General features: G+C 42.9%; 1 protein-coding gene across 2 annotated transcripts; it reads left to right on the top strand.

The window, feature by feature from the left end:
• Positions 1 to 8020: 8020 nt before the first annotated feature.
• Positions 8021 to 22464, top strand: LOC119625733 (uncharacterized). Of its 2 annotated transcripts, none has more exons than XM_073010327.1 (4): positions 8021 to 8224; positions 18737 to 18863; positions 19059 to 19116; positions 19566 to 22464. In XM_073010327.1, the coding sequence occupies exons 1-4, from the start codon at positions 8222 to 8224 to the stop codon at positions 20515 to 20517; spliced, it is 1140 nt and encodes a 379-aa protein (XP_072866428.1). In that variant the 5' UTR covers positions 8021 to 8221; the 3' UTR covers positions 20518 to 22464. The 2 variants fall into 2 exon arrangements, with proteins under 2 accessions (XP_072866428.1, XP_072866427.1); XM_073010326.1 differs by lacking the exon at positions 19059 to 19116 and adding an exon at positions 15963 to 16164 and having other exon boundaries at positions 19569 to 22464.
• Positions 22465 to 23613: the final 1149 nt, after the last annotated feature.

Genomic DNA, 23613 nt, shown 5'->3' with positions numbered 1-23613 from the left:
TATCAGACACATATTTAAAAAAAGAAAAAAATAAATAAAAGTAGAACAAGTTGCTCTTTATTTATTATTATTATTATTTTTGAGATGGAGTCTCATTCTGTTTCCCAGGCTGGAGTGCCGTGGCATGATCTCGGCTCACTGCGACCTCTGCCTCCTGGGTTCAAGCGATTTTGCCTCGGCCTCCCTAGTAGCTGGGATTACAGAGGTGCATCACCCCACCCGGCTAATTTTTGTATTTTTAGTGGAGATGGGGTTTCACCATGTTGACCAGGCTGGTCTCGAACTCCTGACCTCAGGTGATCCACCCACCTAGGCCTCCCAAAGTGCTGGAATGACAAGTGTGAGCCACTGCACCCAGCCACAAATTGCTCTTTAAATATGAGAAGTGTTCTGGCATGGTGGCTCACACCTGTCATCCCGGCACTTTGGGAGGCTGAGGTGGGTGGATCACTTGAGGTCAGGAGTTCAAGATCGTGCTGGTGGACATGGTGAAACCCCATCTCTACTTATTTATTTATTTTTTTGAGACGAGTTTCACTCTTGTTGCCCAGGCCAGAGTGCAATGGCGCAATCAGGGCTCACCGCAACCTCCGCCTCCCGAGTTCAGGTGATTCTCCTGCCTCAGCCTCCTGAGTAGCTGGGATTACCGGCATGCGCCACTACACCCAGCTAATTTTGTATTTTTAGTATAGACAGGGTTTCTCCATGTTGGTCAGGCTGGTTTCGAATATGGGGATTAATATCCTCTTCTTCCTTTCTGGATATTAGAAAGAATATCACACGGGGGTTTGCACTTTCTTTGCTATCTGGAGTCGTGTCATCCTCTCCTGTTTTGAATGGCAAGAACAATATCTCGGGGGGGATGTACACCCCCTGCCATATTGGGAGTAATATTGTGCTCTCCCCCACTTGATATTAGGAACAAAATCCCAGCGTGAGTGTACAGCTCCTACTCTATGGAAAGTCATACCGTCCTCTCCCTTCCTGGATTTTAGGAACAATATCACAGGGTGGGTGTACACAGCCTGCGATTTTGAAAGTAATATCATCCTCTCCCCCTCCGGATATTAGCAACAATATCGCAGAAGGGTTGTTCACTCTGCGATATTGGGAGTAATATCATTTTCGCCTTCCCTGAATATTAGGAGCAATATCCCCAGGTGGATGTACACCACTCTTCTCTTGGGAGTAATGTCATACTCTACCCCCTGGATATTCAGAGCAGTATCACAAAGTGGGTGTACACCCACGGCGATATTGGGGGTAATATCGTGCTCTCCCTCCCTGGATATTAGGAACAATATCACAGGTGGGTGTACACCCCCTGCAGTACAAAGAATATTCTCTTCCTTTAGCTCTTGAGAACAATATCACATGGTGGGGGGGACACCCCCTGCACTATTGGGAGTAATATCATTCTCTCTTATTCTGGATAGTAGGAACAGTATCACAGGCAGGATGGACAACCCCTGTGATGTTGAGAGTAATATCCTCTCCCAACGTGAATATTAGGAACCATATCACAGGGGGCATGTACACTTCTTCGATATTGGTAGCGATATCATCCTCTCCTCCCTGGGTATAAGAAACAATGTGACAGGCGGGATGGACACCCCCCGCGACTTGGGGAGTAATATCCCTCCCTGGATATTAGGATCCACGGTGGTCACACAGCGTGTTTACGATTTGGTAAGTAATATCATCTCCCCCTCTAGACATTACGAACAGTATCAAAGATGGGTGTACACCCTCTGCCATACAGGGAGGAATATCATCCTCGCCCCACCTGGATATTAGGAACAATATCAAAGGAGTGTTTATAACCCCTGCGATATTGGGAGTCATATCATCCTCTCCCAGGTGGAAATTAGGAACACTATGACCGGGGGCGTGTACACCTCCTGCGATATTGAAAGTAATATCATCCTCTTCCCTCCTGGATCACGGGAACAACATCACTGGGGGGTGTACACTCTCTGCGATATTGGGAGTAACATCATCTTCTGTGCCTGGGAATATTAAGGACAATATCATGGGGGGGCGTGTCCATCTTCTGCAATATTGGGAATAATATTGTCCTCTCTCCCCCTGCATATTAGGAAAGATATCACAGAGTGGGTGTTCACCTCCTGCAATATGGTAATACCATCTTCTCCCCTTCTGGATATCAGGAAGAGTATCACACGGGGGTGTACAGTGCCTGTGATACTGGGAGTAATATCAACCTCTCGGCCTTGGAATACTAAGAAGAATATCACAGGGTGGATGTACACCCCCTGCCATATTGGGAGTAACATCAGCCTCTCCCCTCCCTGGATATTAGGAACAATATCCCAGGCTGGGTGTAGGCCTCCTGCTCTATGGGGAGTAATATCATCCTCTCCCTTCCAGGATATTAATAACAATATCACAGGGCAGGTGAACACAGCCTGCGATACTGGAATTATTATCATCCTCTCCCCCTCCAGATACTAGGAACAATATTACAGAAGAGCTGTACCCTCCCTGCGATATTGGGAGTAATATCATATGCTGCTTCTGTGAATATTAGGAACAATATCACCGGATGGCTGTCCATTCATTGCTATGTTGGGAGTCATGTCACATTCTACCCCCTGGATATTAGGATCAGTGTCACAGGGTGAATGTACACCTGCTGTGATATTCAAACTAAAATCATGCTCTCCATCCCTGAATATTAGGAACAACATCACAGGTAGGTGTACACCCCCTGTGGTATTAGGAGTAATAATATGATTAATTATTAAACATCAATGATCGATTTTAATAATTATCAATGATACTATTAATAGGATACCATTATTATGGATAATTATCTTAAAGATATGATTATGCACGCTTAAATTATTAATATTAATGTCATTTAACAATATTAGTTCTTAATATTAATTATTTTATTACCAACATCACTTAGTATTGATTTAAGTAAAATTAATTGCTGATATTTTATTATTAAAAGTGATATTACTATTAATACTAATTGTTAACATTTTTAACCAGTATTAATTTTTACTATATTGTGGTTATTAATATCGATGATTACTATTAATTTTAATTATATTTATGAATATTAATAATTAATAGACTTGTTCCTGATATCCGAGGGGGAGAGGATGATATTACTCCGAATATCGAAGAAAGTGTGCACCCCTCCATAATGTTATTCCTAATAGTCAAGGGGTAGAGGATGACATTATTGAAACTATCGCAGTGGGTGTGCATCCCTTTGGTCATCTTGTTCCTTATATCCTGGGTGGGAGAGGATGATATGACTCCCAATATTGCAGGGGGTGTAGACCTCCCCCGTGATACTATCCCTAAAATCCAAAGGTAGAGAGGATGATATTTCTTCCGATTTCGCAGGGGGTGTACACCACCCCTGTGATATGGTTCCTAATATCCAGGGGCGAGAGGATGATATTAGTCTCAATATTGCAGGAGGTGTACACTCCCTAGTGATATTGTTCCTGATATCCAGGGATGGAGAGGATGATATCACTTCCAATAGAGCAGGGGGTGTACACTCCTTCTGTGACACTGTTCCTAATAGCCAGCGGGAGAGAGGAAGATATTACCCCCAATATCGCAGAGGTTGTACACCCCCTTGTGATATTATTCCTTATATCCTGGGAGGAAGATGATGATACTAGTGGCAATATCGCAGGGGATATACACACCCACTGTGATATTGTTCCGAATATCCAGAGGGGGAGAAAATGATATTACTCCCAGTATCACAGGGGGTGTACATCCTCCTGTGATATTTTTTCTTATATACAGGGGGAGAGGATGATATTACTCCCAATATCGCAGGGGTGGTACACACCTCCTGCGATATTGTTCCTAATATCCCAAAGGGGAGAGCATAATATTACTCTCAATATCGCAGGGGGTGTACACCTCCTTTGTAATATTGTTCTTAAGATCCATGATGGGAGAGGTTGATATGACTCCCAATATCGCAAGAAGTGTGCAGTTGCCTGTGATATAGTTCATAACATCTAGGTGGGGAGAGGATGATATTACTGCCCTTATCGCATGAGTTGTAAAACCCCTTCGATATTTTGCCTACAGTCCTCTGGGGAGAGGATGATATTACTCCCAATATCCCAGAAGGTGCACACACACCTGTGATAGTACTCCCAATATCCCAGAAGGTGCACACACACCTGTGATATAGTTCCTAATATCCAGCGGGAAAGAGGCTGATTTTACTTTCAGTATCGCAGTGGGTATACACCACCACCAAACCCGGGGTATCCTTCTTAATATCCAGGCGGGAAGAAGATGACATGGCTGACAATATCGAAGGGGGTGGACACCTCTTCTGTGATATGGTTGCTGATATCCAGGGGGTGAGTGGATGATATTACTCAGTAGGAACTGTACAGCCACCCTGGGATTTTGTCCTTAATAACCACAGGGGAGAGGTGATATTACTACCAATACTGCAAGGGGTGTACAACCCTCCTGTGATATTGTTTCTGATATCCAGGAAAGGAGAAGATGGCATTACTACCAATATTGAAGAGATGTACAGCCCCAATGGGATGTTGTTCTAAAGATACAGGTTGAAAGAGGATGAGATTCCATCCAATATAACAAGGGGTGTACACACAGCCTGTGAAATTGTTCCTAATATCCTGAACAAAAGAGACTGCTAATAATGGACACACATTGCAGGGGGGAGTAATTATTACGATCCACATCATAATGGGGAGTAATAGTAACCCCCTCTCTCCCCCTCGCTGTTAGGATCCACATCGCGGGGGGGTGAGGCACCCCCCACGATATGGAGAGTAATAGCATCCCCCTCTCTCCCCCTGGCCTAATAGAAGGAGGCTGGCCTTATATAAGTGCCCCCCAATGCCATCGCAGGCTTTAATGTATTCACTTAAAGTTTTTTCCTCATTTAGATCTGCCTTTCCCTTAATAGGTCTAATTGCTGCCTGACATTCTGTATTAGCATTTTCATGAGCAAGCAGCTGAGTGATCAATTTCTTGGCACGAGAATCAGAAATAGCCTTTTCAGCCGCACCTTGCAAACGGGCGATAGAATCTGGATAAGGCTCCCTTGGACCCTGTTGAACTGTGTAAAAAGAAGGATAAGCAGTAGCAGGGTCGTGAATTTTTTCCCAGACTCTTAGGCATGTAGTTCCGAGCTGATCAACAGCCTCATCAGCCATTACCATCTGTTGATTTAGAGTACCCCATGCCTGTCCGATTCCAAGCAGTTGATCAGATGTGATATTAACGGGACGTTGGGCTTGAGCGTTTCTGCGTGCCTGATTTGTTGCTTCATCCGTCCACCAGGTTTTAAACTGGAGAAATTCAGAGGGGGACAAGGTGGATCGGGCTAATGCCTCCCAATCCATAGGTATTCAACGTCTGTTATAAGCCACACATTGTAACAAGTAATGAACGTAAGGAGAATTTGGCCAATCTTGTCCAATTGCTTGCTTTAAGTCTTTTATATTTTAAAAGGAAATGGCTCCCAGCATGCTTGAGCAAGTTCTCTGGGCTCCTCAGCTGGCGAAAGAATTACCAGAAACTGCCAAGCATTCAAATCCCCCATTTCTTGTGCCTTGCGAATGGATGCCTGGATTGTCCCTATGCCATAATTTGTATTTGGATGGGCTCGCAGCATTCCTCTACCATAATTAACAGGTGGACAAGCCTGGATAATTCCCTCGTGGTAACTGGCTGTTGCACAAGCCTGAAGCTTCCCTTCACCATAGTTACTGGCAGGGCCTGCAACAATGGGAGCGGCAAGGCGCTTCTCAGGCTCCCCTTCCAAAAATTCCTAAGGCTGGCCTGGGGGTGGCCATTCCAGATCTTCCCCTAAAGGCGCAGTAGGTGGCACTGTATCTCTATAAGTTTTTGAAGATTAGCATATATACCTTCCCGTTTCTCGCCCTTTTAAAAACTAGACTATCATAGTTCACTTTACTGATAATTAGACTACTGATTATTCAACTTTCCTATGTCATCCTGAAACTCCTCCTTCTCCTTCTCAGTGTGGAAGGGCTCCAGTGCTGTTTTAATTGCCGACCACACAGACCAAGCAGAGACGGGAATCTCGTGGCCCTCTTGTGCTCCTTTTAAGTCTGATCCGACCTTGTCCCAATCTTTTACATTCATGGTTCCATATTCCGGGAACCAAGGAGAATACTTGTCTACCAGAGGGAACAAAGATGTGAGATTTTGGGTACTCACAATTACCCCTCCGCGGCACAAGGCTTAAGTAATTAGCGAACTTACTCTCACCCTGACCCATATTTTCCCGAGGTTTCCCTGGAATTCTCCGAGCGCCCTACTTACCCTACAGCTTGAAGTGCAAACCTACTCGGGAGTCCTTTGTCGGTCGTCCTCTGCTTTCCACGCTCTGGTGTTCCTTCACTGGATTATTTGTAGAGATTACGGGGAGCCCCGCGTTGGGCACCAGAGACCAGCCTGGGCAACCGAGGGAGGCCCCCGTTTCTACAAAAAAAAAAAATTATATATATATATGTAGCCAGGTGTGGTGTCGCGCGCCTGTAATCCCAGCTACTCCATGAGAAATCAGACAAAACCTGACACCAGAGACTGATTTTCTTCTAAAATGCTTTCCCCAAACTATTTTTAAAACAAAAGGGGGAAATTGGAAAGGAAAATATTTTGGGCTCCCCAGATCGCTAAGATAAAGGGAAAAGTCAATCTGGGAACTGCTTAGGGCAAACCTGCCTCCCATTCTATTCAAAGTCATCAGCTGCTCACTGAGAAGAATGTGTATCTTATTGCCTCCTTTGGAAAGGCTCATCAGAAACTCAATGCAACCGTTAGTCTCTCACCTACCTGTGACCTGGAAGCCCCCTCCTGGCTTCGAGTTGACCCACTTTTGCTTCAGGTTGTACCAGATCAAACTAGTGTTCATTTTACATATGTTGATTGATGTCTCCTGTCTCCCTAAAATGTATAAAACTGTCAGATACAGTCAGTTTCTCTTCCAAGGTTTGGCATGTTAACGTTCTTGTTTTTTGTTCTGGAACTCAACTTTCTTGTTCTCCATGCCTCCTTGCCCTTAGTTACTGTAAACAATCTTCCTGTCAGTTCTAATAAAGAACTCACATCTGTTTCCTTGGTTACCTGCTCTGCACCCATTTCTCCCTTTGAAACCACACGTCCCACCTTTGTAACTCACATACCCCTTCCCCCTTCCTTATTTGGGAAAATATTCACAAATAGCCAACAGGGTCAGTTTAGAGCTTGAGGTCTGGCCCCAACCTATGCCAGAGGTAGGGATTGCCTTAGGAATAAAACCCCCTGCTTTCCTTTGTTCGTGTGCGTTGCTGAGAAAACTTTGGCTTGAGTGCTGGTTTCACTTTGCGGCACCCAGCATTTATCTCCAACAAAACCAAGCTGTGCTCTGACCACCTTGGGCGACTGTCATCAGGATATCCTGAGGCTGTGTCATGCACAAGCATCCCCAACCTTGGCAAAATAAACTTTCTAAATAGGGAGACTGATTTGAATAATCATAAAACTCCGAGGCTGCACTCCAGCCTGGGCGACAGAGCAAGACTCTGTTTAAGAAAAATAAAATAAAATAAGATAAAAAACTCTGGTCTCCCGCACAGCCGACTCTGAGTGAATTACTCTTTCTCTATTGCTATTCCCCCGTCTTGAGAAATCAGCTCTGTCTAGGTAGCAGGCAAGGTGAACCCACTGGGCAGTTGCAGAATTGTCATTATATTGCTTGCAATTATATATATATGTTATGCACAAATAGCTATAACCTTGTATACAAGGTTAAATGCGAATGTCCTCCTTGCATGGTCAGATCGCAGCGCAGGAAGGACGCACTCCTTACAAACCGCTAGGCCAAAACGGTCATTCTGGCCTCATCCAGCCTCACGTGAGATCGCAATCTCCTGTCCCTCAGGGCCTGAGGGGGTGGGGCCTGAAGCCGCATACAATCAGGGGCTCTGGAGTGGGGACCGTTTAATCAGGCACGCCGCCGGAAAGGAGAGGGCGGCTTCCGGGACCCGGCTGGCGGGCGCTTTGTCTCGCCTTGGCCACAGTAGGCTCTTTCTGTTAAGTCTCCGCTGCTGCTTCTTGGCTCTGGGAGGCCCAGGTGGCTCTGCAGCAGCCTCTGCCACCCTGTGACCTGCGGGTATTGGGACATCCCTAGCTGACGCCAGGACACCCGGGAAGCCGAGGAATGGTGAGTGGACTGCGCCTGGCTTCCCCAAGTGGGGAAGAGGGCTGGTTGAAACCTGCTGGAACCAGCCATCGGCTGCGGAACCTGAGGACCCAGCCGCCGCGGCGCAGCCGGGCCTCAGTCCCCTTCTGTGCAGGGCCAGGCGGGGCGGGCAGCGGGACCCCTGAGTCCTGTCTGTACCTGTGGGCGCCACTTCCGCCGGCTGGAGCCCTCTCGGGAACCCCGCGCCTCCCCTACCCAGGTAGTGCACTGACCACGGGAGGGTGATCCAGGAGAGCCCAGACTCCGTGTGCGTGGTTCCAGCGTGGGAGGAGCTGTGGTTCATGGAGCTTCCAGTGCCACCTTTCTCCCCCTAAAATTAGCCTGAGGCTTTGTTAAAACGTTAAACGGTGTGTTTGAGCAAATCGGCGATTCATAAAACGGGTACCACAGTCATGGTTTGTGGTTTGGGGTCCACAGGAGGGGCGTAAATGAGAGGCTTTGATAAGGTTAATGAGGAAGCAAACCATACATATATGCATATACATATATATGTGTGTGTATATATATAGTTTTTTTTTTTTTTTTTTTTTGAGACGGAGTCTTGCCCTGTGGCCAGGCTGGAGTGCAATGGTGCAGTCTCAGCTCACTGCAACCTCTGACTCCCGAGTTCAAGCGATTCTCCTGCCTCAGCCTCCCAAGTAGCTGGGTTTATAGGCACCTACCACCATGTCCAGCTAATTTTCGTATTTTTAGTAGAGACAGGGTTTCGCCATGTTGGCTAGGTTGGTTTCGAACTCCTGACCTTAATTGATCGCCTGCCTTGGCCTCCTAAAGCTCTGGGATTACAGGCATGAGCCACCTTGGCCAAAATATTTTTCTGTTTCCAAACATTTTACATGAGAGGAAAGTGGAGAATAAATCATCTGACACTCTACTGCAGAAAACATCTTTGTGCCTCTCTTCTTTTCATCTTTCCTAAGTGTACGCATTACCAAAATGTCTTTAGGTTGAGGTCCCCCCGTGAAAACTTTACAGGGCGTTGTGTCCTCAGCCACCCTCCTGTCTTTTCCTAGTCCTGGTATTTTAGAACTGTCTGGAGATGACCCAGGATACCCACAGCGGCCATGCCTATTGGAGGGTCTAGTGAGTATCAGCCCCAGGGTCATCTCATCCCCAAGGACAGCCTGAGGTAGGGGGTTGAGACTCTCAGGGGAGCAGCTGGATGCTCTTGGCCTTAGAGGAATCTCCTGGTATAGTTTCATCTGAAATGGTGACCCCTTAGGGTCATTAAAATTTTAGGACAATACAATGTAATGTCATTAAAGTTAGGTCATTAAAATTGTTCCTCCAGCCGGAGTTTTTATTCCTCGGAGACACATTGATGGTCTGCCAATGGGATGGTGATATTGAGAGGAAAAGGCAGAAATGATTTCTGCTCTCTAGATTGTCTCAGACTTGTGAAGAGAGAAAAACTGTCCCAAAGACAAGGAAAACCCACCCCAGAGAGGATGTGCAAGAACCTGAATATGGAAATGCACTTAAGGCACACAGGAGGACAAAGAGCAGTGCCAGTGCCTCCTAGGTGGTCACTGAGTACTTTACTGAACAGGATGGGTGTCCTGAGGGATAGAATGGCCTGCCGTGACACTTAGAAAGGTCTGTGTTGGAGTCAGCACTGCCTCTCCCTGAATTTGTTACCTTGAAAAGACTTGTCCGCTTATTTGAGTTTCAGTTTTTCATTGACTGTAAGATACATTTTGTCAGTACAGCTTGAAAGATAAAAATACTATTTCCAAAGAGGCAAGGTAAAATAATGTACTTTATTTGCTAAAAATTCGTATTCATTTCTTCCCCAGAGTGAGTGTAGTAAGTTTTAAAGGTCTGTTCTTTTTTTAAAAATATATACTTTAAGTTCTAGGGTACATGTGCACAACGTGCAGGTTTGTTACATATGCATACATGTGTCATGTTGGAGTGCTGCACCCATCAACTCATCAGAACCCATCAACTCATCATTTACATCAGTTATAACTCCCAATGCCATCCCTCCCCGTTCCCCCCTCCCCATAATAGGCCCTGGTGTGTGATGTTCCCCTTCCAGAGTCCAAGTGATCTCATTGTTCAATTCCCACCTATGAGTGAGAACATGCGGTGTTTGGTTTTCTGTTCTTACGAAAGTTTGCTGAGAAGGATGGTTTCCAGCTGCACCCATGTCCCTACAAAGGACACAAACTCATCCTTTTTTATGGCTGCATAGTATTCCATGGTGTATATGTGCCACATTTTCTTAATCCAGTCTGTCACTGATGGGCATTTGGGTTGATTCCAAGTCTTTGCTATTGTGATAGTGCTGCAATAAATATACATTGCATGTGTCTTTATAGCAGCATGATTTATAATCCTTTGGGTATATACCCAGTAATGCGATGGCTGGGTCATATGGTATTTCTAGTTTTAGATCCTTGAGGAATCACTATACTGTTTTCTACAATGGTTACACTAGTTTACAATCCTACCAACAGTGTAAAAGTGTTCCTATTTCTCCACATCCTCTCCAGCACCTGTTGTTTCCTGACTTTTTAATGATTGCCATTCTAACTGGTGTGAGATGGTATCTCATTGTGGTTTTGATTTGCATTTCTCTGACGGCCAGTGATGATGAGCATTTTTTCATGTATCTGTTGTCTGTATGAATGTCTTCTTTTGAGAAATGTCTGTTCATATCCTTTGTCCACTTTTTGATGGGGTTGTTTGTTTTTTTCTTATAAATTTGTTTGAGTTCTTTGTAGGTTTTGGATATTAGCCCTTTGTCAGATGAGTAGATTGCAAAAATGTTCTCCCATTCTGTAGGTTGCCTGTTCACTCTGATGGTAGTTTCTTTTGCTGTGCAGAAGCTCTTTAGTTTAATGAGATCCCATTTGTCAATTTGGGCTTTTGTTGCTATTGCTTTTAGTGTTTTAGACATGAAGTCCTTACCCATGCTTATGTCCTGAATGGTATTACCTAGGTTTTCTTCTAAGGTTTTTATGGTATTAGGTATAACATTTCAGTCTCTAATCCATCTTGAATTAACTTTCGTATAAGGAGTAAGGAAAGGATCCAGTTTCAGCTTTCTGCTTATGGCTAGCCAATTTTCCCAGCACCATTTATTAAATAGGGAATCCTTTCCCCATTTCTTGTTTTTGTCAGGTTTGGCAAAGATCAGATGGCTGTAGATGTGTGGTATTATTTCTGAGGGCTCTGTTCTGTTCCATTGGTCTATATCTCTGTTTTGGTACCAGTATCATGCTGTTTTGGTTACTGTAGCCTTGTAGTATAGTTTGAAGTCAGGTAGCGTGATGCCTCCAGCTTTGTTCTTTTGGCTTAGGATTGTCTTGGCAATGTGGGGTCTTTTTTGGTTCCATATGAACTTTAAAGCAGTTTTTTCCAATTCTGTGAAGAAAGTCATTGGTAGCTTGATGGGGATGGCACTGAATCTATAAATTACCTTGGGCAATATGGCCATTTTCATGATATTGATTCTTCCTATCCATGAGCATGGTATGTTCTTCCATTTGTTTGTGTCCTCTTTTATTTCACTGAGCAGTGGTTTGTAGTTCTCCTTGAAGAGGTCCTCTACATCCCTTGTAAGTTGGGTTCCTAGGTATTTTATTCTCTTTGAAGCAATTGTGAATGGAAGTTCATTCATGATTTGGCTCTCTTTTTGTCTGTTACTGGTGCATAAGAATGCTTGTGATTTTTGCACATTGATTTTGTATCCTGAGACTTTGCTGAAGTTGCTTATCAACTTAAGGAGATTTTGGGCTGAGACGATGGGGTTTTCTAAATATACAATCATGTCATCTGCAAACAGGGACAATTTGACTTCTTCTTTTCCTAACTGAATACCCTTTATTTCTTTCTCTTGTCTGATTGCCCTAGCCAGAACTTCCAACATTATGTTGAATAGAAGTGGTGAGAGAGGGCATCCCTGTCTTGTGCCAGGTTTCAAAGGGAATGCTTCCAGTTTTTGCCCATTCAGTATGATATTGGCTGTGGGTTTGTCATAAGTAGCTTTTATGATTTTGAGATACGTTCCATCAATACCGAATGTATTGAGCGTTTTTAGTATGAAGGGCTGTTGAATTTTGTCAAAGGCCTTTTCTGCATCTATTGAGATAATCACGTAGTTTTTGTCTTTGATTCTGTTTATGTGATGGATTACGTTTATTGATTTGCGTATGTTGAACCAGCCTTGCATCCCAGGGATGAAGCCCACTTGAACATGGTGGATAAGCTTTTTGATGTGCTGCTGGATTCAGTTTGCCAGTGTTTTATTGAGGATTTTTGCATCGATGTTCATCAGGGATATTGGTCTAAAATTCTCTTTTTTTGTTGTGTCTCTGCCAGGTTTTGGCCTCATAAAATGAGTTAGGGAGGATTTGCTCTTTTTCTATTGATTGGAATAGTTTCAGAAGGAATGGTACCAGCTCCTCCTTGTACCTCTGGTAGAATTCGGCTGTGAATCCGTCTGGTCCTGGACTTTTTTTGGTTGGTAGGCTATTAATAATTGCCTCAATTTCAGAGCCTGCTATTGGTCTATTCAAGGATTCAACTTCTTCCTGGTTTAGTCTTGGGAGAGTGTAAGTGTCCAGGAAATTATCCATTTCTTCTAAGTTTTCTAGTTTATTTGCGTAGAGGTGTTTATAGTATTCTCTGATGGTAGTTTTTATTTCTGTGGGGTCGGTGGTGATATCCCCTGTATCATTTTTTATTGCATCTATTTAATTCTTCTCTCTTTTCTTTATTAGTCTTACTAGCGGTCTATCAATTCTGTTGATTATTTCAAAAAACCAGCTCCTGGATTCATTGATCTTTTTGGAGGGTTTTTTGTGTCTCTATCTCCTTCAGTTCTGCTCTGATCTTAGTTATTTCTTGCCTTCTGCTAGCTTTTGAATGTGTTTGCTCTTGCTTCTCTAGTTCTTTTAATTGTGATGTTAGCGTGTCAATTTTAGATCTTTCCAGCTTTCTCTTGTGGACATTTAGTGCTATACATTTCCCTCTACCCACTGCTTTAACTGTGTCCCAGAGATTCTGGTATGTTGTATCTTTGTTCTCATTGGTTTCAAAGAACATCTTTATATCTGTCTTCCTTTCATTATGTACCCAGTAGTCATTCAGGAGCTGGTTGTTCAGTTTCCATGTAGTTGAGCAGTTTTGATTGAGTTTCTGAGTCCTGAGTTCTAGTTTGATTGCACTGTGGTCTGAGAGACAGTTTGTTATAATTTCTGTTCTTGTACATTTGCTGAGCAGTGCTTTACTTCCAACTATGTGGTCAGTTTTGGAATAAGTGTGACGTGGTGCTGAGAAGAATGTATATTCTGTTGATTTGGGGTGGAGAGTTCTGTAGATGTCTATTAGATCCGCTTGTTGCAGAGTTGAGTTTAATTCCTGGATATCCTTGTTAACTTTCTGTCTCATTGATCTGTCTAATGTTGACAGTGGGGTGTTGAAGTCTCCCATTATTATTGTATGGGAATCTAAGTCTCTTTGTAAGTCTCTAAGGACTTGCTTTATGAATCTGGGTGCTCCTGTATTGGGTGCATATATCTTTAGGATAGTTAGCTCTTCCTGTTGAATTGATCCCTTTACCATTATGTAATGGCCTTCTTTGTCTCTTTTGATCTTTGATGGTTTAAAGTCTGTTTTATCAGAGACTAGGATTGCAACCCCTGCTTTTTTTTGTTCTCTATTTGCTTGGTAAATCTTCCTCCATCCCTTTATTTTGAGCCTATGTATGTCTCTGCACGTGAGATGGGTCTCCTGAATACAGCAAACTGATGGGTCTTAACTCTTTATCCAATTTGCCAGTCTGTGTCTTTCAATTGGACCATTTAATCCATTTACATTTAAGGTTACTATTGTTATATGCGAACTTGATCCTTTCATTGTGATATTAGCTCGTTATTTTGCTTGTTAGTTGATGCAGTTTTTTTCCTAGCATTGATGGTCTTTACATTTTGGTATGTTTTTGCATTGGCTGGTACTGGTTTTTCCTTTCCATGTTTAGTGCTTCCTTCAGGGTGTCTTGTAGGGCTGGCCTGGTGGTGACAAAATCTCTAAGCATTTGCTTGTCTGTAAAGGATTTTATTTCTCCTTCACTTATGGAACTTAGTTTGGCTGGATATGAAATTCTGGGTTGAAAATTCTTTTCTTTAAGAATGTTGAATATTGGCCCCCACTCTCTTCTGGCTTGGAGAGTTTCTGCCGAGAGATCTGCTGTTAGTCTGATGCGCTTCCCTTTGTGGGTAACCCGACCTTTCTGGCTGCCCTTAAGATTTTTTCCTTCATTTCAACTTTGGTGAATCTGACAATTATGTGTCTTGGAGTTGCTCTTCTCAAGGAGTATCTTTGTGGCGTTCTCTGTATTTCCTGAACTTAAATGTTGGCCTGCCTTACTAGGTTGGGGAAGTTCTCCTGGATGATATCCTGAAGAGTGTTTTCCAACTTGGTTTCATTTTCCCCCTCACTTTCAGGCACCCCAATCAGACGTAGATTTTGTCTTTTCACATAATCCCATATTTCTTGGAGGCTTTGTTCATTTCTTTTTCCTCTTTTTTCTCTAGACTTCTCTTCTCGCTTCATTTCATTCACTTGATCTTCAATCATTGATACTCTTTCTTCCAGTTGATCGAGTCAGTTACTGAAGCTTGTACATTTGTCACGTATTTCTTGTGTCATGGTTTTTATCTCTGTCAGTTCGTTTATGGCCTTCTCTGCATTGATTATTCTAGTTATCCATTCTTCCATTCTTTTTTCAAGATTTTTAGTTTCTTTGCACTGGTTACATAGTTCCTCCTTTAGCTCTGAGAATTTTGATGGACTGAAGCCTTCTTCTCTCAACTCGTCAAAGTCATTCTCCATCCAGCTTTGTTCCATTGCTGACGATGAGCTGCATTCCTTTGGAGAGGGAGATGTGCTCTGATTTTTTGAATTTCCAGCTTTTCTGCCCTGCTTTTTTCCTATCTTTGTGGTTTTATCTGCCTTTGGTCTTTGATGATGGTGACGAACCGATGGGGTTTTGGTGTGGGTGTCCTTTCTGTTTGTTAGTTTTCCTTCTAACAGTCAGGACCCTCAGCTGTAGGTCTGTTGGCGATTGCTTGAGGTCCACTCCAGACCCTGTTTGCCTGGGTATCAGCAGTGGAGGCTGCAGAAGATAGAATATTGCTGAACAGTGAGTGTTGCTGTCTGATTCTTGCTCTGGAAGCTTCGTCTCAGGGGTGTACCCTGCCGTGTGTAAGGTGTGAGGTGTCGGTCTGCACCCAGTGGGGGATGTCTCCCAGTTAGGCTACTCAGGGGTCAGGGACCCACTTAAGCAGGGAGTCTGTCTGTTCTCAGATCTCAACCTCCGTGCTGGGAGATCCACTGGTCTCTTCAAAGCTGTCAGACAGGGTCATTTACCTCTGCCGAGGTTTCTGCTGCTTTTTGTTTAGCTATGCCCTGTCCCCAGAGATGGAGTCTACAGAGACAGGCAGGCCCCCTTGAGCTGCGGTAGGCTCCACCCAGTTTGAGCTTCTCTGCAGCTTTGTTTACCTACTTAAGCCTCAGCAATGGTGGGTGCCCCTCCCCCAGTCTCACTGCTGCCTTGCAGTTAGATCTCAGACTGCTGTGCTTGGTAAAGCGCAGTATTAGGGTGGCAGTTAACCAATTTTCCAGATGTGGTGTGTCTCAGTTTCCCTTGGCTAGGAAAAGGGATTGACTTCCCCCTTGTGCTTCCCAGGCGAGGCGATGGCTCGCCCTGCTTCAACTCTCGCTGGTCGGGCTGCACCAGCTGATCAGCACCAATTGTCTGGCACTCCCCAGTGAGATGAACCCAGTACCTCCGTTGAAAATGCAGAAATCACCTGTCCTCTGTGTCGCTGGTGCTGGGAGCTGGAGGCTGGAGCTGCTCCTATTTGGCCATCTTGCTCCGGAATCTAAAGGTGTGTTCTTTTTTTGTTTTGTTTTGTTTTTGAGACGGAGTCTCACTCTGTCGCCCAGGCTGGAGTGCAGTGGCCGGATCTCAGCTCACTGCAAGCTCTGCCTCCTGGATTCACGCCATTCTCCTGCCTCAGCCTCCCGAGTAGCTGGGACTACAGGTGCCCGCCATCTTGCCTGGCTAGTTTTTTTGTATTTTTTTAGTAGAGACAGGGTTTCACCGTGTTAGCCAGGATGGTCTCGATCTCCTGACCTTGTGATCTGCCCGTCTCGGCCTCCCAAAGCACTGGGATTACAGGCTTGAGCCACCGCGCCCGGCCAAAGTCTGTTCTTTTTAAGGGTAATTTCAAACGGAATTGTAGAACTTAGCTTTGTAAATGCTACTGGTGAAATAAAAGTGTGATAGATAAATTGATGATTTACAAATATTCACCAAAATGTCAGTTCCCCTCTTGTAGCATGGTGAAGAGTTTATGACAGTGGACACATCTGTATCCTCTTATCTGGATATCTGAGGGTTTTTTTGTTGTTGTTTTTTGTTTTTTTGGAGACGCGGTCTTGCTCTGTAGCTGGGCTGGAGTGCAGTGGTGCCTTCTCTGCTTACTGCAACCTCCGCCTCCCGGGTTCAAGTGATTCTCCTGTGTCAGCCTCCCAATTAACTGGGATTATAGGCACCCACGACCACATCCAGCTAATTTTTGTATTTTTAGTAAAAACGGGGTTTTAGGCCTGGCACGGTGGCTTATGCCTGTAATCCCAGCACTTTGGGAGGCCAAGGTGGGCGGATCATGAGGTCAGGAGTTCCAGAGCAGCCTGGCCAACGTGGTGAAACCCTGTCTCTATTAAAAATACAAAAAAATTAGCTGATCATGGTGGCATGCACCTGTAATCCCAGCTACTCGGGAGGCTGAGGCAAGAGAATTGCTTGAACCTGGGAGGTGGAAGTTGCAGTGAGCCAAGATCTTGCCACTGCACCCCAGCCCAAGTGACAATGCGAGACTCTGTCTCAGAAAACAAACAAACAAACAAACAAACAACAAAAAGACAGGGTTTTGCCATGTTGGCCAGGCTGGTCTCAACCTCCCGACCTCAGGTGATCGCCCACCTCAGCCTCCCAAGGTGCAGCCTCCCAAGGTGCTGGGATTACAGGCGTGAGCCACTACGGCCGGCCCACTCTATTTTCTTTTTATTCCCTAAATTTTAATATGTTTGGGTTTGTCTGTTACTTTGTTATTTTTTTCTTACATAAAAAAAATTCTGCCTAATCCTTCGTAAAAAAAAGTCTTCCTGTGACTTCTGAAAGTGTTCTAGTTTTATCTTTCATATTTGAATATATAATAAGTTGATTATTGTTCATGGAATAGAGAAGAATGCAATACATTTTCCCAAGTAGATGCCAGCCTGGTTTGCCTCATATTTTAAAGTGCATGTGATTTCTTTTTCTATTCTACAGTTCCTGCTCTATCATTCATCAACTTTCCATATAAATACTGGGTCATTAAGACTTTTTTTTCCCTTGGTCTGCTTGCTCATCTCTCTGCTAATACGGTGCTGTCCTGAATATTTTCGTTTGAAAATCTTAGAAGTATGTTAGACAAGCCATCACTCTTTTTTTAGATGACTAAAAATCATTAGACATTTGTCATTTTTACTATGTAAGAAAAAGTAGTTTTTCTTGCTTAAAACAACCTGATTTGGGAATTTATGTGATTTCATGGGAATAGCATCTGGAAGTGGTGACATTAATGTCATTTTAAAAAACAGGTGTCATATTTCCTCTTATTCCTTTCTGCCTTGACATTGTGCAATCGAAATTTTAAAAATTGTTGTATTAGTATTGTTAAATTAATCAATTATTGATTTTGTTTACTACTCAATTAAATTTAATAAGCCTATTCTCTCTTGGTGTAATCACATGGAATGGGCTCAACTCCCCAGTTAACAAGTGACAGCACATGTAAAAGATTGTCTACCAGGGAAACTCATTGAACACTTAGTGTTCAGACTGTGTTTTGGTGTCTGGTTCCCTAAGCCCCACTGCAGTGACACAAAATAATAGACCTTCAGCAGAAAAAGTTTTGACAAATATATTGCATAAGCCATTTAGATGCAATGAGTCATTCTTATTACTTGGGTTGGTGGAATCCCTTTCAAAATGTAAGTTACTAATACAAACAAAGATTGAACTTTGTGAGCAGGCGTTTTTAAGAATAAGTAGTTTCAGTAATGATAATATTAACTCACTTATGCACATCAGGTAGGACTTTATTATGGCAGATACTAGAAATGTACAAAGTGAAGTTAAAAGGTAACTCCTAGCAGCACATCTTACCCCCGGATTCTCTAATGAGATGGGTGTTTCTACTTTGCTGTTGCCTTTTTTAATAGTTCAATTCTAGCATTAGTACTGCTGTGTGGGAGGGAGTATGTGTGAACAGAGTAAAAGTTGTGACAATCAAATCATAGAATAAATGCTTGGAAATTTTAGAATCATGTAAACAGCTTATGAATTGAGTATAGATTCCCAGTGCTGTCAGTCTCACCCATCCTTCTATCCACATGTGTGGAATGTTCTAGGACTCCGTGGCTTTTGAGGATATGGCTGTGAACTTTACCCAGGAGGAATGGGCTTTGCTAGATTCTTCTCAGAAGAATCTCTTCAGAGAAATGATGCAGGAAACCTGCAGGAACCTGGCTTCTGTAGGTAAGAATGACAACACATTTCATGTAATTACAGAAGTATTTCCCTATCATCAGTGCTATTTGTGATTTGGAATGTGGCAAGGGAATGATTTGGTGAAGAAATCAGGCATGGGCACTGTGTACAATAAACATTAAATCTAGTAATGTTTCTATGGTTTGTAATAATTCATGATAATTTTGTGGGTCTACATTTTAGGAAACAAATGGAAAGACCAGAATATTGAAGATCACTTCGAAAAACCTGGGAAAGATATAAGATAATTTGCACTGAGAAGAGGAAGTAAAGTCCTCTGAAGGAATCTTAGCATGTCATGAACTTAAAAACAAGCAATCAAAGCAAATAAGAGTCACTTGAAATTTATTTCTTTTTAGAAAAATTTCACCCAAAATGTAACGTACTTCAGTGTAGCAGTCAGTGTTTGGAAAACAGTTTACTTGAAAATAGTACTACAAAATTGTGTATCTGAATCTTACTATTTTGGTCATAGCCATGCAGGTGGTAGCTGTGTTTTCAGTAGTAACCCATTTACTTTCAAATAATTCAGTCATGGCAAAAAAAAAAAAAAAAAAAAAAAAAAAAAAAAAAAAAAAAAAAAAAAAAAATGCATTTTCCCTGGTATTGGTAGCAGTGTAAGTCCAAGACCTATTAATAAGTACAAAGTTATTAAACCAACCAATAATAATGTGTTTGTCATTTTTTTTACAGAAATCATATGGTACAGAGTCTGTATGAAAGCAAAGAAGGTAGTCAGTATGATGGACAAGTTGTCAGCCAAATTCCAAATCTTGATCTGAATGAGAACATTTCTACAGGATTAAAACAATGTGAATGCAGTATTTGTGGAAAAGTCTTTGTACGTCATTCCCTCCTTAATAGGCATATCCTAGCTTACTCAGGATACAAACCATATGGAGAGAAGCAATATAAATGTGAACAGTGTGGGGAATTCTTTGTTTCTATTCCAGGTGTTAGAAGATACATGATAATGCACAGTGGAAATCCAGCTTATAAATGTACGATATGTGGGAAAGCTTTTTATTTTCTCAATTCAGTTGAAAGACATCAGAGAACTCACACAGGAGAAAAACCCTATAAATGTAAACAATGTGGTAAAGCATTCACTGTTTCCGGTTCTTGTCTAATACATGAACGAACTCACACTGGAGAGAAACCCTACGAATGTAAGGAATGTGGGAAAACATTCAGATTTTCTTGTTCTTTTAAGACTCATGAAAGGACTCACACTGGAGAAAGACCCTATAAATATACCAAATGTGATAAAGCCTTCAGCTGTTCCACTTCCCTTCATTACCATGGAAGCATTCATACTGGAGAGAGACCCTATGAATATAAACAATGTGGCAAAGCCTTTAGTTGTTTGTGTTCCCTTTGTAACCATAGAGGTACTCATAGTGGAGAGAAACCCTATGAATGTAAACAATGTGACCAAGCCTTCAGTCGCCTCAGTTCCCTTCACCTCCATGAAAGAATTCATACTGGAGAAAAACCCTATGAATGTAAGAGATGCGGTAAAGCCTACATTCGTTCCAGTCACCTTACTCGCCATGAAAGAAGTCATGATATGGAGGCTGGGTGTAGTGACTTAGCCTATAATCCCAGCACTTTGGGAGGCCAAGGTGTGTGTATTGCTTGAGCCCAGGAGTTCACAACCAGCCTGGATTAAAACAATGTGAAACAAGCTGGGCAACATGGTGAAACCCTGTCTCTACAAAAAACGAAATAATGCCGGGCGCGGTGGCTCACGCCAGCTACTTGGGAGGCTGAGGCAGTAGAATGGCGTGAACCTGGGAGGCAGAGCTTGCAGTGAGCCGAGATCGCAACACTGCACTCCAGCCTGGGCGACAGAACAAGACTCTGTCTCAAAAAAAAAAAAAAAAGAAAAAGAAAAAATAATTAGCTGGGCATGGTGGCACATTTCAGTTGTCTTAGTTCTTTTTCAAGGACATAAAAAGCCATGGGAGATTGAGGGGAAGCCCTGTGCATGTGGATCACGAGGTCAGGAGATTGAGACCATCCTGGCCAACATGGTGAAACCTCGTCTCTCCTAAAAATACAAAAATTAGCTGGGTGTGGTAGCACACGCTTGTAATCCCAGCTACTCAGGAGGCTGAGGCAGGAGAATCACTTGAACCCAGGAGGCAGAGGTTGCAGTGAGCCTAGATTTTGCCACTGCACTCCAGCCTGGCGACAGAGTGAGACTCCATCTCAAAAATAAATAAATAAATAAATAAATAAATAAATAAAGCCCCTTGAATGTAAGAAATGTGGTAAAACATTTACTCTTTCCCATTCTCTCATAAACATGAAAAGGCTCACACTGCAGAGAAACCTTAAGAATGTAGGAAATGTGGTCAAGCCTTCAGATTTTCCTGTTTTTGAAGATTTGGGAGGACTCAGAGTGGAGAAAAGCTTTTTGAATTTAAATTTGTGGTAAGGCCTTCAGTTGTGTTAGTTCCATTTGAAGACATCAGCTCCTTCCTGAGAAAAACCCTATGAATGTCCAGAATGTGGGAATGTTTCATTTCTCTCATACCCACTCAAGGACATATGAAAATGCACACTGTAGCTGGCTGGACCTTGTAAATACAAGAACGTACACAGGATTAAGACTCTAATAGTTTAGAAACTGCAAGAATATTTTCAGTTTTCACATTTACTTGAAATGTCATGTGAATACTCCCACGGGAAAGAAGTTCTATCAGTGAAGCTTTTCTAATTTGGAAAGCCTGATGCAAATTAATTATCATGCAGTGCTTGAAAAAAATGTATGAAATGTTACACAAGTTACAAAGTTACAAGTATATTGTTTTTATCAGTGGCTCATTCTTAAAGAGTCTTGAGTATGCATTTCACCTTGTTTTGCAGGGAAACCTTGAGATGAGAGTTCTGTAAATGCTCTTTAAGCCAGTACTTGAATTTCATAGATAATGATATTTTCTTAGGTTTGTTGGTAGAATTTTTGTCTATTCATTTGATAATGTGCTGGATTCATGGTTGAATTTTGATGTTTTTCTATATGTAGATAAGTTTAATTTTTTTATTTCATTATTATTATTTTTTGAGATGGAGTCTCACTTTATTGCCCAGGCTGGACTGCAGTGGTGCGATCTCAGCTCACTGCAACCTCCGCCTCCTGGGTTTAAGCGATTCTCCTGCCTCAACCTCCTGAGTAGCTGGGACTACAGGCACCCACCACTATGTCCAGCTAATTCTTTGTATTTTTAGTAGAGACAGAGTTTCGCCATGTTGGCTAGGCTGGTCTTGAACTCCTGACCTCATGATTTGCCCGCCTCCACCTCCCAAAGTGCTGGGATTGCAGGCATGAGCCACTGCGTCCGGCCAGGTAAGTTTGATTTGTATGTATTGTCCTGTGATTAATGGACCAGTGAATAATGATTGTGAATTGTTGGAATTGTCTTACTAGTCTCATTTGGCAAATTTTGATTATCCTTTGTCCATTATACACATTTCACCTTTTTTTATTAAAGGAAAAACGACTCTTGATGTAAAGATGTTTATTTTTTGCTAATAATGAGTTGGTATTAATTCCTAAGTACATAAAGTTTACCATAGAGTATCATCTCATGAGTTCTTTGCATTTTTTGCCCTTTATTTTTATTTCTGTTATTTGGATCATTCACTTTGAATGAAGGAGAGAGAACTGTGATAGGACAATACGTTGTAACCAATCTGAGGGAGGAAGCATTCGGTCTCTCAGTCACATATGATAGCTTTGGGCTTTTCATCGATGTTACACCATTATGGTATTATAGTTTATCTATTGTATTTTACAATGTTACAGTCTTACCAGTCAGTGTCATATGATTCAGTTCCCCACCAGCCAGCAGATAAACCAATTGCATACTCCTGTGGGAACAAAAGAACATCCTCGGCTGGGCGCGGTGGCTCACGCCTGTAATCCCAACACTTCAGGAGGCCGAGGCGGGCGGATCATGAGGTCAGGAGATCGAGACCATCCTGGCTAACATGGTGAAACCCCATGTCTACTAAAAATACAAAAAATTAGCCGGACGTGGTGGTGGGCCCCTGTAGTCCCAGCTTCTAGGGAGGCTGAGGCAGGAGAATGGCATGAACCCGGGAGATGGAGCTTGCAGTGAGCCAAGATCACACCAGTGCACTCCAGCAAGGGTGACAGAGCGAGATTCTGTCTAAAAAAAAAAAAAAAAGGAACATCCTTACTTTTTTAATACTATACTATTCTCTGCTCCCAAGTTAATCCCTGTTCGGGCCTGTGGGAGCTTACACCATCCTCCTATATGTAAATAGTAACTGATGTCTGGCTTATCTGTTTGGTAATAGATGTTATGTGTTTAACGATGCCAGTAAATGTAGGGTGCTAATTCCTTCCTCACCAGTGGGGTGCATGAGACTCTATTGAAACAATTGGCAACACAAATGGAATGGACCAGCCCTCATGCAGGACACCTGCTCAACTTGACCTACCTGCTGTCGGCTGACGGTTCCGTAACACATCAGCAGTCACCTGGGTCAGAACCATGAGCTGACGATGGGCCTTCCCTTTGGTCTGCACAGTGTTTTGTGGTCTTCAGGTGTTGTCATCTTCTATCACACTAAAATGCTCTCATCCTACACATGAATGTTTAATTGCACCCCAGCATGACATTTGGCCTGTGCTTAGCAGGCAGTTTTGAGGCCCCAGCTTATTAATGCACAAAAGCACAGCACATAAGCCAACACTTAAGTCCTA

This window comes from Chlorocebus sabaeus, chromosome 22 (assembly GCF_047675955.1).
Source record: "Chlorocebus sabaeus isolate Y175 chromosome 22, mChlSab1.0.hap1, whole genome shotgun sequence".
NCBI classification, from domain to species: Eukaryota; Metazoa; Chordata; class Mammalia; order Primates; family Cercopithecidae; genus Chlorocebus; species Chlorocebus sabaeus.
The sequence above is the reverse complement of the archived record's forward strand: the minus strand, read 5'-3'. Positions and strand labels throughout refer to the sequence as shown.